Raw genomic sequence first — 19,747 nt, 5'->3', positions numbered from 1 at the left:
TGTTTTACAAACATGAAGCATAAATTGGGCCTTCTTTTGACTCTGGTTTGGCATATCTTGGTCATAGCGAGATGAAAAAGTTTTGGAATCTGTGAGATGTGTGCTTTCAGTAGAGCTGCTGTCAGGTGGACACGGGGACCCATAATTTGTATTTGCATAATTTTTGGGACTTTGTGTACCTGGTAACTGTATTTGGTGGTCATAGAAATGGTTTAACTTTGCTGTTAGCTGAGATTCTTCATTTTTGAAGAACCACATTTTTATTTCTATTTTGTTTCTTTTATTTCTATCCTTTATGGGATTATATCTATAATTATAATAATTATTATATCTATATTTAAAAAACATTAGTTCTTTAGCATTTTAAGCCATGTACAAGAGTCATTGTGGAAGGTCTAGAGAGCCACTTGCAGCTCCAGAGCAGCAGGTTGCAGACCCGATTTAGTGTTTGTAAACCAAACTACAATGCATTTTCTTTCATATAGCAGTAGGCCTTCTTTTAAAGGAAAAGGACATTTTGCATGTAATAATACAAATAATCGTGATTAATCCCAACATTTCATGTGATTAAGTGCGATTAAATATTTTAATCATTGCCCAGAACTAATATTTTTCTATTTTCATGGCAATGGGAGTGTAACATTGAGTCACACTGGCTTATGGCTTGTGCTTATGACAAGCAAAATCACATCAGTGGTAATCTGTGTTTGTCCTGGCTGTGGATTGCTCTCTTCTTTAGATCTTAATCCTTTCTCTGAAAACAGTTCAAAGGTGAAACTCAAAAAATTTGTGTACTGCGCAAAACTTAATTTATTTCTTAAAACTTAAAAAGGTAAAGTATTATGGTATATGTAGGGCTGGGTTAAAAAAATGGATTTATTGTTTTTAATTTATTTAAATTTAAAAAAATTTAATATTAATTCATAATACTTGGGAGATTTTTATATATATATATATATATATATATATATATATATATATATATATATATATATATTTCTTCATTTCGCACATATACACACAACTGGTTTCCTGTGTTGCCTCCGTACAAAGTCAGTTTCTCCTGCCGAGATAATGTTCTGGTGTTTTCATTCACCAGTGTGGATTACCTATGGGCAGGCGCAAACCTACATCACAACCCAGAAGTCACGCGACCATGAACGGCTCACCAGGGAAAACAACCCCAGCATGTTGGAATGTGCAACATATTCTCACAGTTTTAAGTTTTTTCCATCGTTTTTTTAAATAAAAAACTATCCACCATGTCCTACTGTTATATTGACAGCCCCAGTGTCAAGGCTAGAAAAAGATAGAAGGCGAAGCTAGTGGAGGTAGGACTGAAAGAATGCCCTTATCATCTGACCGCCGGCACCTGGTTAGACGAACCCTCACAATGAATGGATGTTCAGATCTTGTGATGTATTTGGTTTCATCAGCAATCTCAAATTTGTAATGATCTATTACAAAACGAATACTGTTTGTAACTGAATTATTGCAAAGTCGTTATTTCTTTGTTTTACTTGTCAGGAGTCCACATGAAAAATTACCGGTCACTGGAAGCACATCGGTACTTTACAGCAGGCTTTGTTGGTGGTATTTCGAGCTGAGGTATATGTATATATATCTATATATATATCTATATATATATATATATAGATATATATATACACACACACACACATATATATATACATACATATATACATATATATATACACATATATATATACACACACACACACATATATATATATAGATATATATACATACATACATACAATATATAGACACACATATATATATACATACAATATATATACACATATACATATATATACACATATACACACAAACACACACACACATACATATACATATATATATTTACACATGGTTCACGCCTCCGCGTCGTCCATTAATTTATGATAATGGCCACCTTGTCGGGCATTATCCCTTACTTAATTCCTTTGTAAACTGTGATTAATCTCATGAAAAAAAAAATTATTTGACAGCCCTAATAATTAAATAAATAAATATTTATTCAAATTTTCTGAGGTTTTGATTTTTGGGTTTTCATAAGCTGTAAGCCATAATCAAATTAATGAGTCTACATATTAGTTTCCCCTTTAAAGCTGAAGTACTGAAATAAATTAAGTTTTGCACAATATTAGTTTTTTTTTTTTTTTTTTTTTTTTACCCCCACCTGTATCTTTTATCTGAAGCATCAGAAATTTTCTGAACTCTTCATTGGTTCATCTATCATAGGAGGTATTATTATACTTGTTGCAACTCAGCTTTGTGCAGTTACTTCACTCCTCAGTTCAGGCAAACATCAAACTAATTATGAAGTCAATCGCTATCGAAAAATCTATCCGGGAGAGAACAAATTTTTTTATTCATCCAATCTCAGCTGTATAGAGCCATTTCGGGTTCCCCTGCATTTTTCTCTGCTAAATTTTCTTTTTCCAAAAATCAAAATCTGCCGTAGTTATGTAGAAATAGATATTTCCTGTCTAAGTTCAATTTGTCTGTCAGGCCTTGTTCTGAATGTCTGGTAGAATAAAATATGTGAACACACAATTTTCATAAGCACAACAGGAAATTTGGACCCAAGAAAATGAGCTTATGGACAGGAGCATTGCTTTTCTTTTGTCAACTACTGCCAGGATAAACAGTCAGTGGCCTTCCATTGCCAGCTCTCTCCTGTAGTCCCTGTCTTGACCAATCAGTGAAGTGGACTGTTTGCAGGGTCTTGTTTTGGCTGGGTGTCATTTCTTCTGGGTAAACTAAAGTTTGCCCTCCATGATGCGACACTCCCCCCTCCTCTCAGATGTCTGACCTTCTCTTGCTCTCACCAGCCGGCTGTGTCCTCCATCTAGCCTGCCGTATTTTCTGCCCCGCTATGCTTGGCAACAGAAGAAATGCAGAAAGCGGCCTTAACATATCAGGGTCAGTCAAATATTATACATTCTGAATTTCAAAGCGAATAAAGCTAATCAAAAGATATATCATCATATAATCAACAATCATCACAACACTCCCTTTTCACAGTCAACTGCATGTTAATTCTTTCTGTCAACAAGCTTAAGTTCTCACCTAAATGATAGCTTACTTAAGAATATGCAGACAGTGAAATGCCCATTAAGTTTGTCAGGGTGATGCCAGAGTTAAAGCCAACCTTGTTATTAACTTTGAACTCTTTCTCAGACAGAGGCAGCTCCCTGAGACAGTTTAATTCCTCTGGATTAGAGCAGTAAATCTCAGGCACGTCTAACAGCCAGGACAAAGCAGAAGCAGCAGCACATAAATGAGCAATGAGAAATCTACGACGGCTACCTCAGTGCTGTGCATTTGAACAAGCCAATCAACCACTTACTACTGAACACTATGGTTCTAACACTGAATAACTGAGAATGTACCCTGAAACTGATTAAGCACATGAAGAAAATTGTTGAATGGATAGACATCACTTTTAGACAACACTTTTTGCAATGAACCAAGAGTCTTTTAGTTCTTCTTAGGGCGACATTTGCTAGTTCTTTATGGAAAAGCATGTTTGTGTTTTGTTTTCTTTATGTCTGCCAACAGATTGTCAGTTATGTTTACATCACGGGACTGTGACAGTTATAAAATCTTTATTTCATACCACTTCAGGTAATCCACTGTGGATTTTGGGTTGTATTTAAAAAGGTATTATAATTTCATAGAAGCCAATCTTTTATCAATCTTTTTACAGGAGCTGTTTTTATTTTGTTTGTTTTATTTTGTTTGAAACTAGCTGAAACACTAACCCAAGATATGATCAATCCTACCCATTTTTAACAGTTGGATAAGAGCTCTTTACATGAAATACTGCATTAAATCTGAAGTGAGGTTACAAAAAATTTAAATAGTTTGTGGAATCTCGTTGAGGCCTATTGTGTAAAAAGGGGGCTTTAAATTCCCTTTCAAATAATCTAAAATGCAGTTCTCTGAGATCAGAACCTTCAAAAGATTATCCTGCTAAATTACTGTATATGGTGAGACTTCAAGAATTGTTAGAGGCACAGAAACCCACTGGAGATTAAATATTTGTTGCAAGTTAATATGACTGTCACACAAACCACTCTCAGTCAACAGATGAAACTCAGTCAGCCATGACAGCCACATCTTCACTTATCCAGGTCACTTGGGACATACAGCTCAAGATCTCTCTTACACAAACATACACATAACATCTGCTTAAATAGACTTTCTTGCATTATTAAACTAAAGTGGAGAGGTCTGAATGCAGCCTAAACTTGGTGTCAACTGTCTTGCTTGGACAGTGAAAAAGGGCCAGGCAGGACAAACAAAACAAGCAGTTGAGATCACGCAGCACACAATGGACGCCCTTCCCCGTCTTTGGCCTCCACACACGCTGCACAGCTAACAAAAGACAGAGTTGGGGAAAGTGGGGGGGGGTCCTCTGTCTGGGTGTGCTCTCTGTTGCCTGCCAGCTTTTTTGTTTTCCTGGTTATTTAAATCAGCACATTTTACCAGCACTTGTGAAAGAGGAGACTTATCCCTCAAAAATATAAGTGAAGTGCAATTGCTTAGTCCACAACTATAACACAGAATCGATTTATTTATAATAATCTATACAAAAAAATGCCACTGATTAATAAACTAAAGGTAAAGAAAATATACAAGATTGGAGAAGGAAATCATCTTCAATTAGTCAAACCAAACATCAGAGGCATTACTAATTGAAAATGCAAGTAGAAAATAAAAACTAGTAAGACATAATCAACGTGTTTTATATGTGACCAGCTGCTAACCTCTTCGAAAAACAGTTCTCTAAAGGCTGTACAATTCCAGAAATCTGCTTAGACCCTCAATTTGGGAGAAGCTAATAAAAACCATCCTTCTGCCACAATGAAATGACAGCTAAAAAAAACAAAACAAAAAAAAACAAAAAAAAAAAACAGAAACAAGCAGCAGATCCAAGAAGAAACATTTAAAAAAAAGAGAATTAGGAAAATAAGCCAAGTGTAGCCGTTTCTAGTAGGAATTAAGTCCATAACAGAACTATTCACAAGCCCAACAGCATATCACTGAACCAAACTGAGAATATTTCTGTTCAGGTGGTGTCACTGCTCTCGTGTCAGCTGGTGCTTCATGCTAATGACAACATAGAACAATAGGTGGACATGCAAATTTCATGGCTGTTGACCTAAATGCAGACATTTAATCAGCAGACTTCACACTGAAAACAGCTCAAGCCTGACAAGCAGATGAGGCCCTTGAGTGGCCTTGCCTCTAACCAGCCGGAGAGGGAGACGGTCTTGTTCATCTCTCTGTAACTACCAGCATCCTCTATTTGCTTTGTACCTGTAAATATTGTGTCTTGTGCTTGTCCTGCTTTACTGTTGGTGTTGTATTGCTACTGGTACCCAAATTTCCCTGAGGGCTCTCTGAAGGGATTAATAAAGTATTCTATTCTATTCATTGTTCTTTGTCCTTCCAGGAGAACTTGCAAACAACATATCTGCAACTTCAACATGATAATGTGAGAAGAATTTAGGTGACTGTTGGCAGCAACAGCAGAGCAGCACGAACCATTAGCACATGTAGTGTAAAACCTGAGCTGGTTTTGAGATTTGGGGCCGGGAGGCCATCATCGTTAAGAGCGTGTCATTTTAGATGGTGCCAAAGTGCATCAGTGCCAGTCTAGTCAACGTCCTCCTCCTACTCATGCATATATGCCTCAAAACCCAGAAATCCATAACCTGTTAAATCTTGAGTACTGTTTAACTTATATTATAAAAAAAAGCAACAATTCAGAAACTTTGAGTAACCTGAGCTTATGAACGTGAGCATTTCTGAGCTGAAAAAGGGCAGGTATAGAGCTTTGCTGCGGTGCTTGATTACAGATATGGTGCTTCTTAGTTAAATATGGAAAATGCACATTGATCTGTTATTTTTACTGTTACTTTAAAGACTCATATATAGAAAATTACATTACAATGAGGAAAAAAAACGTTATACTGTCAGTCGGCTGCTCTTATGGAGCATGACATCAAATTCTATGTGCCCTGAAAAGCTGCAGCCAGATTGTGGTCCATGAATGACCTTAAACTTTTGTTATGCACACTCTACACATACAGTAATTCCCTTGTGTCTAAATAGTTCTAACATCACAGGAATGATAAAGACTAGGAAAGAGGAAAAGTTGGAAAATGAGGAAAACCAAATTAAGCAATCAGTTCATGCATGTAACCCATCTCCAGTTTATTATAGAAGTTAAAGTGAAAGTCTCATTAACTGGAGGAAAATGGAGATACAAAAGAAAACAATCGTTTATGCTACAATCCATTTCCTTCTTCCATTCCATGCTTTGTGTATTGAAAAAACCCTTAAAGGTTTCAGACAAACAAGCCTTTCAGCCTTGCAATCTAAATGACCCAAGGTCCGTTTCCAGCTCCTCTTAACGGGCAGACAGACTGTCGTCCTGATAACATCAATAAGTGAAAAGGTTTGTGAAAGGCAGACTTATTTTGGGACTTTTAAATTATTTTTCATGCCGAAGCGGATAAATTTTCAAAATCTTAAGATGAAGTGGGGAGGAGGGGAATTAAGTTGGGAAATGAATCAAAGGAAGTTATTTCAGTACAAAATGTCTCATCATTTACTTAACCAGGTACACTAATGAAAACTGTTGTAAAATCCAGCTAATAGAGACTATTTTAACTGTGGATATGCATCTGACTATATAAACATACATTGGTCGACAGAGATTGAAGTTAATTAAGTGCTGATTGGTTAAAATTCTAAAGGTGCTCTGTATTAATGAGTGGTTCAAGTAAACTGAAAACATTTAGTACATTGGTACGTTTAAAGCAGCTAACATCCAGAGACAAATGTAGAGTATTGAATAGATGGGTGGATACATTTACAATGATATGAGAAGAACAATCTCTTTTTCTTCCATAAGGAGGAGGGTATTTGAATCTTTTTTTTTTTCCAATATGTATGTTAACTGTTTTTAAAAGCCAACTTTGGAACAGGAGAAAAATTGATATTTTCAGCTATCACATTGCAATCCAACCGATCATAAGTTTATCCTTAAAGTGACTCTAAAAACAGACATTTACCAACAAGTTTCATTAGGTTGCATCTTCACTGCTTCTCAGAAAGTATTGTCAGACAAACAAACTGGAGGATGTATAACATGGCATACTGTCTGAATAGTTCTAAATATTACACAAGAAATTCAACACACTTTGAATTATTTATTTAATCCACAACCTTTGCTAAAGTAAGAATAAAATAATCAATAATTCCCATCACACTGCCCACTAAGTATTAATCCATGGCAAAAATGGGATTTCACTGTGTAACACATTGATCGCTTATGTTTTACTGATAAAACCACACACACAGACTACCTTTTTTATTTTTTTTATGAGGGTCACCTTGGACTAAAGGCTAAATCAGGTAAAAGGGACAGAGAAACTGGGCTGAATTCAGCTTTCCCTAATCACAGTGCTACACAAATAAATAAATAAAGGTTGCTGACAAGGCAGAGCTTTGCCTTTCGTCTGTTCATGAGAGAGAGCAAGCAAAAACATCTCTGAAGACAGCAATCTGATTATTTTACATCATTTCCCCAAGTGTATGAAGTACACAACAAGTGGATGTAGTATTTAAATAAATATTCACAGGAAATGCATGTTACTTTTCAGAAGTTATGTAACTACAAATAAATCATATAAAATATATTCTGTGTGGTATGGCTGTAAACTGAGAATGGGGACAGGTGGAGAAGAGGTGAGCAGAAGTGTTTTTAAAGACATTTTTCAGCAGTCTATGCATCTGACTTCATAGTATTATGTAACTTGGTGTAGCCAAGGTAATTCTTTGCTCTTACACTGTACATCTATACATCTACTCCTACAACACTAGGCCTGTGAGCAGATGTAAGAAAGGAGCCAGTGATTGGAGCTGGACTAATTTCCGTTGCTTCCAAATGAATGGTTTCCATTTAAATACTTCCATTTTTCACCAGTTCACCAAGCTCTCTGCCACACTCTTTTTACCGTTCAATTTCTCAGTGAAAACCACATTTAAGAGAGAAAAAAGCAGTAACTACTGAACTGTTTCCCAAATTAATGAATGCACACACTAAACAACAAAAAAAAGGACAATCTTATTTTCTGCCTGCCCAGTCAGCTTTGAGATGTAAAGCAGGGTTTTCTCTGAAAAGCAGCAGCTGACTCTGTTGGCCCTGATAACCAACATCTACTATCAACAGTCAGTCTCAAGAGCAGCTTTGACTCAAGGAGAGAGGGTGGACAGAGGTGTATTGTGCAAGCACACTTACCCACAATTACACATCCATGAGCACACAAACCCACCTGACAGCTGCACTTTAACTGTTCTTTGCAGCTTATAGTTCCAATTATCTGGTGGTGGCCAGCATCCCAGTTGGGGGGTTTCTGTACATGCGTTTATGTGCGTATATGAGTGTGCAGGAGTGTATTTGGGGGGTTAGGCTGCAGCGCCTGCAGACCAGGTGGCTGGGACCTCTGATTTGATTTTGGAGGAGCAGATGGTGAGCTGCTGCTGGAAGGCATTTGGAGTGCATATGTCTGCATGTGTTTATGGGTGTGTGAGGGATGAGAAGACCTTTTTATAGAATCTGTAGTTTGTTCAACCTGGAATGTGAATATTGCTTATGTACAATCAGTTGCCACCTTTTAAAGTAGTCCCTGATAAAAGTAATGCAAATAACCTAAATAAATGTTAATTTAACCGAAATTCTAGGTTCAGTTGAAGTGTTTCAGAGCAGTGTTGACTCCATTCAACCATCATTTGGTGGTAGTAGGATTACTGGTGAGTTGTATTGCATTAAACAAAGTGTCCAACCCTTTCATATTCATAGAGGTAAGGAAGCGCCCTAATGATACTCCAAAACAAACTGACCTTTAAGATGATCATGCTTCATTCAGTTCAGTGAGTATTTATCATGGACAAAAACTGATCTCAGCTTAAGTTAAAGGAAGGCCTCAGCAACTTAATCTGACAATCAACATGGACAGGGTCTTCTGATGTGTACAGCTTTGGTCTCAGGATCAGGTTACAAGCTTATTGGGTTAAACCTCTGATTTAGACTCAATCCAATTCAGAGTCAATCCTATTGAAGCCAAGAGAGCATGACAAGTCGAAAAGAAAAGTCATTTTTACTGCCACTAAGACCTGAGCCACCCTAAACACATCTGTACAGCTACCGTCATGTTGCACCAGATATAATAGCAACAATAATGACTTGAAATAAATTTTGTTTCTTAACAGCAGAATGTAAAATGTAACCACAAACTAAAAAGATATCTATTGGGGTTGTTATTGGATACAATCTCCTGCATAGAGCTGCATAATCAGTAAAAAGAGGCTGATCAGACTCATTTGTGCTACCTAAAGTAATTATCAAAAATCAGGCATTGAATAGCTACAGAAGCTTAACTGCTGTGGCTCATTACTTAAGTTACTTATTTATGTTATATTAAAACATATTAAAATAGAATCAGGATTTTCTTCAACAGCCAAACAGAATTTATTGTGACATATTCTAAATTTTGGTATTGAACTGGCCATGATTTACTCTCAGCATGATAAAAAAAAAAGAACATTATGGTTGACAGACACGTCTGAGCTGCTGTTTGGTTTAGAAGGTTTACCTTGAAGCTGTTAAGCAATAACATTACAGATAATAATTTAAATGATGTTGGGATTTCTACAGTCTTCCCTATGACCACAAATTTGGTTTTAGTGCATTTATATGTAATCTATAAATGTACTCATAAATAATTTGGTATATATTTAAAAAATAAGGCACTAATGATAGGAATTTTGTATGAAATATCACTATATTATATTTGGATAAACTAAAACAATATATATATATATATATATATATATATATATATATATATATATATATATATATATATATATATATATATATATACACACACATATATATATATATATATACACACATATATATACGCACACATATATATATATATATACACACATATATATACGCACATATATATTGAAAGATGCTCCATCCAAACAATGATGAAGCTGTCAGTTTTTATTTCACCAATTCCACCACAAGTTAAATTCACACAGACAAAATAACATTTAACACACGGCCACATTTCTGCAAACTGAAGCTGCCTTCTTTAAAAAAGTTCCTTTTAATCTTTTTGATATACCGCCTGTTTTTTCTCTAGTTAAATGATTTTTTTTAACTCTCTAAATCAGTGGTAAAGAAGTGTAGAAAACACATCGAGTCACTTCACTTTGTCAGTGTGCCCAGTAAAGCCAAATGATACATCTTCCTTGGCAATTCGAGGCAAAAATGCATGGGAAGGACAGCTGGTGTGCGTGACTTAAGAGTCTTGGAATACTTGGAATTTCCTAAGATTTGGAAGCAGAGACACATCGAGACTGCATGCCACATTAATCTGACCAAATGAGTTGGGAATTTTTAGTGCAGCATTAATGTACATAGACGTGAATCAGTTTTTTATTTTACTACCCTGTTTTTAAAACTTACCAGTATCCGATGTTACACACCATCTGAAGTGTGTACAGCTGTCTCAGTACCACGTTTATATGCTGACACTGCTTGTTGTCACATTGTGGGAAACAAAGTGCAGAATCATCTGTTGCAAGAAGTTTCTAGCTTGAGGTAATGTGTATAAATACAGTACTGTTTTCTTATGTAATCCTAACAAGTCATCAGATGTTGAACAGTGCTCGCCTGACAGAAGGATGCTGGGTTGGTGCTGACAGAGGTGATGAGGATCAAAATTTTGATGAGTCGTCTGTCTGGACTCCGGTCCAGAAAGCAGTTTTGTTCTTTCGGTCTTCTCACTGTTTAAGCTTCATTTAACTTTAACCCAAGAAAATCATTTTTTGTGGTTCTGCACAAATTTCACTGTAAAAGGCTCACTGATATTTTGTGTATTTTTAACAAAATTATGCATCTGTAATCATCACTTTTCTGTAACAAAAGCAATACAATTAAACAGCTATTAAGACTTATTAATACTACTTAATTTTCCTACATTGTTCTTCATCAACATCCCAGACAGGCCACCAGTCCATCACCAGGACCATGCATTGCTTAGTCATTTAACATGTATGGTTTTAGGATGTGGGAAGTCAGAGCACTAAGTCAGAGAGAACCAAGGTACACTGGGAAAAGAGACAAGAACATGCAAATCTATACAGAAAGGCCCCATCAAGTTACTAACCAGGAACCATCTTACTACAACATGACAATGCTAACCACCACACCACCATGCAGCCTCCAGATGAGACATGAACATAAATCTTTTTCATGAGGGCCACCATGTGTTCAGCCCTTGATGAGAATTTCAAATGGAAGCATTAATATATATATATGTGTCCCATATGGACAAGATTATAGCACAAACAGTCTCATATGGTGCTTCACAGGAGCAGATGAGTTACTGATGGATATGGAAAAAGACCTGCACTCTTAGGGGTATTTACTCTTGCTTTGTTGGAATAAAGAACATAATCATGGATAGATGATTAACTGGATCGTAATCAGCTAGACTGCTGAGATAGCTGAAACTTGGAAATCGCAGCAGTTTTTAGAGATAAGCCCTGATTTCCAGCTCCATCTGGTTTTTACACCAACACCTTCCAGTTTTATCTTATTTGTAACTCTTTTCAGCTGCAAAGTGCTGCGTTAAATATTTTGTCAGTGGTTTGTTAAGAATAAACACAACAATGTAAATGTATAGGTTTTCAACTGTCAGTGAATTTATTAGCAGAGCTGCAGTTACCGCCACACGGGTGGATGCTGTTTCACATGTAGTTCACTCGAATGTGATTTTTTTTTTTAAAAAACTTACATCCAACTTACCTGCTTGCCTTCTAAAGTATACAGTCTTCTCACAGCTCCAGAGTCCAACTTGATAGCATCCGTGATGTCAGTGAGAACCTGCTCAAAGGAGTGAGCTGTTTTCTTGTTGAGCAGTATTCGGACCGCCTTGCGTGGTTTTACGCCGCTGCGGATAACTGTGACTAACTTGGGTTTGATGAAGTCCTTAGATTCACGCTGCAGTTCACTCTTTAGTGGGATGAGAGAGGACAGGGAGCGAGACGTACCAGTCTTGATGCCTACTGACCAGTTGGGGTTGACATTCTTGGAGTAATCCACACGTCGAAAGGGTTCATTGGAGGCACACACATAACTTTCACCTGGAAAAGAAAAGATATTTTTAGATAATTAAAACAAATAAATTGTCCACTTTAAGGGCTATATAACATATTTAAATATATATCAACCTCAAACAGCCAAAAAACAAAGTCATTCATTAACTACATGTGTCCAACTATACTTGAATCAGATGCCACAAAGAGGAAATCAATGTTAAATGTTTTTTTTATTTTTCTGGATAAGCTGGGGTCAGACCATCATGAGTCTGAAAACCACTAATAAAATCTTAAAAACCACTCCTGAGAAGAACAATAAGCCAGTGAAGAGAGGCCAGCACTGGGATGTTCACAAGGTCCGGACATCCAAATAAAATGATTGTCAATTTTATTGAACTTAAGCGTATTTCTAAATATCATTTAGGCAATCCAGTAAAGACTGCAAGGACTCCAGCAAGAAGTGATGCATAGTATCTCAACACCAGTTCCAGTCTGGTGTCACGCAGCCTGAATCCACAGAATGAAAAGCTCCTCAAGTAGTTTGAACAAGTCTTCCTGTAAAAAAAAACTTTAAAAACAGTGTGTATGTGTAACCACAGGGATTACACATTTTAAAAACCAGGGGCAGGGACACAAATTTTTAATTTAATTTAGGTTTTCTCAACTTACCGCACTTTGTATAAAATATACAGAAAAATAAAAGAAGTTCAAGGCTTCAAGTCTGAACGTTTACTCAAAGCTTGAAGTTTAAACAGTAAAGAATGTGCAGAAACACAGGTCAAGTAATATATATATATTGTGATAATCAAAAGCATCTTTAACACACAGGGTATTCCCTGTAAAATATGGCTTCCATGTGTCACTGGAGGAATCAGCTGACCAACAAACAGTTAACTTTCGTCAGATGAAACAAACAAGCACATTGAGAGTCAGTATAATACTGTCCTCTCTCCCTCTCAGCTGCTGAGCCTCTGCACTGGCTTTCCTCCAAAACAAAGCATTTTATTCTTTTTCTGCTGGCATTCCCATTTCAACACATTAACACACAAATATTTCCCATAAGAACAAAGTTATGAAACACGTTCAGGCACTGGGTCGATAAGTGCGAACCACAAGGAAAAATGTGTGTTGCTGGATCTGTGATTCCTCTCTGCTCTCCTCTTCCACCGCAACAACAGAGTGGAAAAGTGAAAGACTCTCTTTTTATGCTGCATTCCTTACAAAACTGTCTGTGGAACAAATATAAACAAGCATGTTTCACTCTGCAGACATACAATCAAACTTAGTCCAACAAATATTTAGCACCATTTGTTGAAGATATTTACACCATCACAGACTGAAAAGGCTTTAGTCTTTCAAGTTTGAAAAAAAAAAAAAAGCGCAAAATGGAGCCAATATCCTGCAAAGTACTGCATTAGTGATTAAAGTATTAATGGATCCACCTCTGCGTCATTATAAGAACTGTGCCATCAGTAGGTCTACAATAGAAACTACAAGTCAATCAGGCTGTCTACAGATGCTAGTTTATAGGCAAACATGTATGTAAATGATAAGTTTAATTTAAGCTTGGAGAATCTGATATGTTCATCAAATTTCAGGTGCTAGATGTGTGTCAAGACAAGCGAAATGAGCTACAGCACAAGAAGGCCAAATGAAGAAGTGTCTCATGATACCAAGTTTTATTAAGCGTGCAATTAACCAAAAGCTAATTAAACGGCTAGGCTGCAGCTGGGGGGACAGAGCTGAGGATGTCCATGAAAAACAGTGTATAACTGAGGTTATCATTCATCAGGGGGAAAATGACAGAATACTAAAAAGCCCTCAAATGGTGACGGGTGACAAGTCAATTCCCTGAAGTCTCTTAGTAAATGTAATAGGAGCCATAGCCGGCCACCACTGGCTGTTGTCCTCATATGGACAACAGATGAGGTCAACATTAACAAGGCTGTCAAATCAGTTCAGCAGTTTCCACTGCAGCAGTCTCACAGCCGTCACCAACCCAAAATCAGAGCAGCATCAGAAAACAGCCACAGATTTTGTGCAAATGTCCTGACTATAAAAAGGTTGCTGACAGCCAAAGAAGAAATTGTTTTCACAACAGAGCTTCTTAAGTGTCACGGCATGAAAAGCACATGTAATTAATGACATGAAGGAAGTCTAGGTTCCTGTTAAGAGCTCTAGTACACCTCAACAATCAACAAACAGCAGGATCTCCCACATAACTGGAATGCAACAATCATTAATACACTGTACCTGTGCATTTCCTGTAATTTAATATCACAATGACTGGTGTGGAAAGTTTTCAGCTCAGTTTCAGCATGAAGACACACTGCAGGAACTTTGAAGAATCAGAAATTTAAACATATTTTTGAATAATTGGTCTCTAAAAGTGAATCTATTAAAGATAGGCTCATTAACGTCCTCTGCATTGTCGTATTATTCTAAATCTCTGGCCTCAACTGGTGAGTGTACATATTTCAGTATCTAGCTTTTGTCATAAACTACAGGACCGGCTCAGTCAAGGGTGACAAGTTCAAAATTGTTGGCTTTATGCAGTCACTTCCAACAAAAAAAAAAAAAAATAAAAAAAAATGTTCTGCTAGATTTCCCTTACTAATTTAGCTGATATAAAAATAAATAAAGGATCAATCACTAATAAGAACCTTCGGAAAAAAAAATATTTCCCTCCTAGCAGATTATGATCCCCCCCCCCCAAATCCCAAAACCACCTTCACATGTGAGTTGGTTTTAACCCAAAAGACTCCCAGCAGGCTTCAATCAATAAATACAGTGCTGAGCTGCACAGTAACATTTTCCCCATCTCTAACCAACCAATGACAGACAAAATGACAAATTAGTTTGTCAAGCAAGAGTTGCAACAGAATCTAGATCAGCAGTTGGCCCAAATTTTCCATTTACTCAAGGGATCGGGACCAAGAACCGAATGTAGCCTAGAGACTTAAATTTAGGAAGATGCCAGATTAAAACAGACCAGTATACGGAAAATAACTGCAGTTGCTCGTAGACACGAGTGGCCAAATGGTTATCTTGCTTTAAAGGGATTGCAGGCAGGTTACAGTGCAGACAGATGCTGGAGGGCTGAACATGAAATTAACTATTTGAGAGGTCACTGACTCTGAGGGGTGAAAAAGTAGTAGAACTTAAAAGGTCACTGCATTTTGTTTCTGCAGTGCATGACCACCAATAAGATAAAAGCCATTTAGAAGCTCTCTGAAGTGGGCAAATTTTCATATTTAAAGCCTCAAGGGTGTAATCAATATGACGGATTTAACAGACTAAGTGGTACATAGAGCACTTTCACGGCCAAATAAGCTTGCTGATACGAAGAAAAAAAAGGATGTGTATTCCAGATCAACTGACAGCCCTGCACATTGACAGAACTCTGTCCTGCAAGCTGCACTGAGGAGGAGTCTCTGTGTGCCTGTCTGCATGCATTTTACTGGGTCAAACATGTCAGGGCAGTTATGTCATTTATAAAGATGCATGAACGGTACCGTCACGATTAAAATAAAAAAAAAAAAATAGTTCAAAATCTGATTTAAGATATAGGTTTAGGTAGCTTTTATACGTTTTTGGTTTTATTTTTTAAAACAAACAAAATAACTTAAAACTTTTCTTATTGACCCAATTTTTTGTTGCAACTGTACATTGCATTTTTTTTTCCTTTGGCTCCCATACTTGGCTTTTACATTCGCCATAAACCTTACCCTCCACTAACTCATCCAGGCTGGAGATCTTCCTGCCCCCGTCCAACGTGTATAAGGTTCGGACTCCTTGAGGAAGATTGACGTTGTCTGACAGAGACCGCGTGAGCTCCATAAGCAGAGCATCCAGGGACCTGAACCGATCACTGGACACGGCATACACCAATCCTTTGAAGTATTTGTCACCATTGCGATAAAACCGCACTTTTCTAGCTTTTTTCTCAGACGTAAGAGACTGCAACGTGCGTGTGCGGTAGAAACTGCAGTGCGCGCTGTGCGCGGGGCTGGGGACCAGACCGTTGCCTCTGGAGCCAGACTGAGACCCGGAGCCTGAGTTGGTCCTCGGTGTCCGATGTGGCTTCTCTCTCTCCTCGAAGTGTTCAAATTCGATACTTCTGCTTAGAGACATAATGTCTCTCTCACTTTGTTTTAAAAGAAATCCCAACAAAAGAACAACTTTTATCCAATAAGCCGAGGGATCGATGCGGTCGTTCTAAGAAGAAGAAGAAAAAAATCCTGCAAGTGTGTCTCAACTTTTAAAAAGTCCGTTGTGAAAAGTTCTAATTAATTTTTGTGGAGCTGATAAAGCAAATTAACAGGAGCAACAATCCGAGCGATGTCTTGGACTTCTCCAGTCAAAGATGTGTCGACTAGTAAACTACTGCGTGTGAAAGACATCGCAGTGGACCTGTTACTGTAAAAAAAAATCCAACAATAAACAAAAAACTACGCAGTTTTTCTAAAACAGCACACAACACTTAATTTTCACGCCACCTACTTCTCACATCCTTTCTCCATCCGGCCGTTTGAACAAGCTGTCAGATGCGTGTGTAATGAGAAGGAGGGAGATCGCCTCCTGCGCCTCGGGGTCCTAATGCTCCCTATTGTTCTATTTGTATGTGGAAGACACAATGAAGTTGTGTGCTGAAACCGTCAAAATCACCCACAAATAACATCCGGCTGGGCACAAGCATGTATAAAAAACATAAATAAAATAATACCAAACCATACTGCTTAATTATAGACACCGTGTTCATTTTTAACCATGTAAGATTATCAATTAAATATTATTTAAATAGCTTTCATTTAAATGTCTTAGCTCACAGAAGTGGGAGCAGCCTGCAACTATTTGTTTCATTTTAACATTTTGGAGACAGAAGCCAGACTAAGATGGTTTGCACATATACAGAGGAGGATTGGTGAACATATCAGTAGAAGGATGCTGAGCTGTCAGGCAGGAAGACCAAAAAGGAGATTTATGGATGTAGTGAAAGAGAACCATAAGTTAGTTGATGTAAGAGAAGAGGATCCAGCAGATAAAGTTTTATAAGGCAGTTGATTCACTGAGACAACTGTAGATAGGAAAAGCTGAAAAGAAAAAAACAAACAAAACTGTAGGCCAACGTTGATGTTTCTTTGCATTAGATGAAGGAAATTACACAGAAATACACTATTAATCCCAGAGAGAAATTGCAATGTTGTAGCAGGGTTAAAAAATAAAAATAATAAAAAAAAACAATTACTGGTTATGCCTTATTTCCAAAGATAAAAGGCTACTGGCAGGAATTATCTCCTGTATCTTTGTCTTGAAGTGAGCTTGACAAAGTATCTCGCTGAAAACACTTTCCTCACCATTGTGTTGAGGGGATCAGAAGAATTGTCCAGTATGTTCAACAGCTTGTGCAGCATTGTTCTCTGGACAATCAGCTCCAGAGTTATCCCCAGCACAGAACCAGCATTTTTGATCCATTTGTTCAGCTCAAGTCTCAGATGGCTGCAAAGCTGATCACTTATAAAAGATATGAACCATTTTGATAAAGACGTTGAGCTCAGCTTAATTTATTTTGTCCCTTTTGTAGATTGCTTTTGTTTTCAGTCTAATCTGTTGTCCAGCTAAATGCCAAGGTTGTATTTCTCCATTTCTAGTATGTAAACAGTGCTTTGCCTGTTTTTCCTGAAGTCACATATTCAAGACGAGGTGATTGTTTCCATACTATCTCAAAGTGACCACTTCTGAACCATTTGTCCACTGATACACCCCACATCTGCAGAGATTTCTGTAGATGATAGGACTGTTGTATTGGAAGTCTGAGGTATAGTGTAAGGAGAAATGGAGTACAGACCCTTGAGGCTTATGGCCACCACTCAAATTGTAGAGACTGCTCTACCTTCTCAATGGCAGTGTTGCATTTCTGGTTTAGTCAAGACTTTTCTTGCTGTAGAAAAGCAGCCTGTAAAGCACTACGTGTTGCAAACCTGCATCACAGTTCAGTGTGTAAGATTCTCATTGCAGGAGTCTTTCCCAGATTTCAACCACCTTTACTCAACCCAGTCTATTCCAACAGGTGAGGAAAATAGTTCAAGATCTTCAAGTTCCGGTGTTTTAGTATCCATAGAACATTAATACATTCAAACAGACCATTTCAGTCCTTGTAGCCTTTTGGAGTAATGCATCGTGTTTAAGATAATTGTTTCAAAGGTTTAAATAAATACATGGGCCTTTGTATCACAACCTACACTAAAGCGACAGGTCAAGGTTTGCCAAACTTTGTTTTACATTGACCAGCCAGATGATACTGTATTGCAAAGATTTTAAGTACAGCAACATTTCATAACTAAAAATTGGCCAAACTCTGAATTTGACCCCAGTTCAAATACTTGTAGAAGTGCAACAAGTGGAAACTCTGGTTTAAAAAATTTGACACTTTGTAATTTAAGACAAAAAAAACAAACAAAAAACAGTCAAAGTCATAGCAATTTTAATGACAAGACATTGTTCTGTAAGGTCCTCTTCAGGGTTGTCATACCTAGAAAAGACAAGCACATGATCTTATTGTAACTGGTGGTTCCAGCTGGGCATGGAGCTCATCCGCTCTCCAGATCTCCAGAGAAAGAGTTGCAGGATTGATCCATGCTGTGCTTCTGTGAAACATGGCTGGGGGAGAGGACACCCGACAAGGAAGACTGGAGCAGACCCGTGGTGAAGGAATGGCTGTGCTCATCAAACAAACTTGGTGTACCCACTGTACGATTATTTCCAAATATTGTTCTGAGAGTGTGGAGATTCTAACCTGAAGTTAGACACTCCACCATTGAGGAGGCTGTACTCGGGGAGCTACATGACATGAGCAATGAGCATGAAAACAAAAATCCCAAAGCTGCTTTTATTATTCTAGAAAACCTTAATCACCTTCAGAACAACATACCAAGACTGTTTCAGTTTGTGGCTTTTCCTGCCAGGGAGAGTAAGATTTTGGACCACTGCTACAGTAATATCAGAAATACCTTTATCACTGAACCAAAACCCCAATTTGGCAAGTCTGACTAGATGACATTCCGACTTAAGCCCACCTACTCCAAGAGGCTGAATGCACAACCAGCCACAGTTAAAACAGTTAACACTTGGAGAGGCTAGTCTGCAGGGTTGCTTGGAGGCTACAGACTGGAACACCTTTTAAAGTGGCCATACGTGACATCCATGAATACACAGAGGTGGTGAGTGACTATATCAGCTGGTTTACAACTATATGTGCCTTTCCCAGAGCTGTGCGAGTGTTTCCAAACCAAAAACCTTGGTTAAATGGAGGCATAAAACAGAAGATCAGGAAAAGGCAGAAGACACTGCCTCTAAGGTGATACCCACATAGGTCCTGACGGTCCTGATGACCCCTACAAGACTTAGGGTCCTGATAGTGTTGCTCCCAGTCCAGAGGGCCTGTGCAGATCAATACTCTGTATGTAGACATTTTTACCTGTCTTAAAACCAGGCAGTAGTCCACAGTAATTTTAAATGCCTC

The 19,747-nt window shown here is 37.7% G+C and overlaps 1 protein-coding gene across 5 annotated transcripts in view; it reads right to left on the bottom strand.

Annotated features, from left to right (window-relative positions):
• The window catches only part of dclk2a (doublecortin-like kinase 2a), a 39,161-nt gene extending 22,428 nt beyond the window's left edge, over positions 1-16,733 (bottom strand). For all 5 annotated transcript variants that reach the window (XR_006010064.1, XR_006010065.1, XM_041983704.1 and 2 more), the window contains exons 1-2: positions 15,954-16,733; positions 11,933-12,270 (exon numbers count right to left, since the gene is read on the bottom strand). Coding sequence is in view for 3 of the 5 variants with exons in the window: in XM_041983704.1 (XP_041839638.1) it covers positions 11,933-12,270; positions 15,954-16,359 (744 nt within the window). In the remaining 2 variants the exon portion in view is untranslated. The remainder of the gene's footprint in view (positions 1-11,932; positions 12,271-15,953) is intronic.
• Between the last annotated feature and the right edge of the window lie 3,014 nt (positions 16,734-19,747).

Source organism: Melanotaenia boesemani, chromosome 4 (genome assembly GCF_017639745.1).
Source record: "Melanotaenia boesemani isolate fMelBoe1 chromosome 4, fMelBoe1.pri, whole genome shotgun sequence".
Taxonomy (NCBI): domain Eukaryota; kingdom Metazoa; phylum Chordata; class Actinopteri; order Atheriniformes; family Melanotaeniidae; genus Melanotaenia; species Melanotaenia boesemani.
The sequence above is the reverse complement of the archived record's forward strand: the minus strand, read 5'-3'. Positions and strand labels throughout refer to the sequence as shown.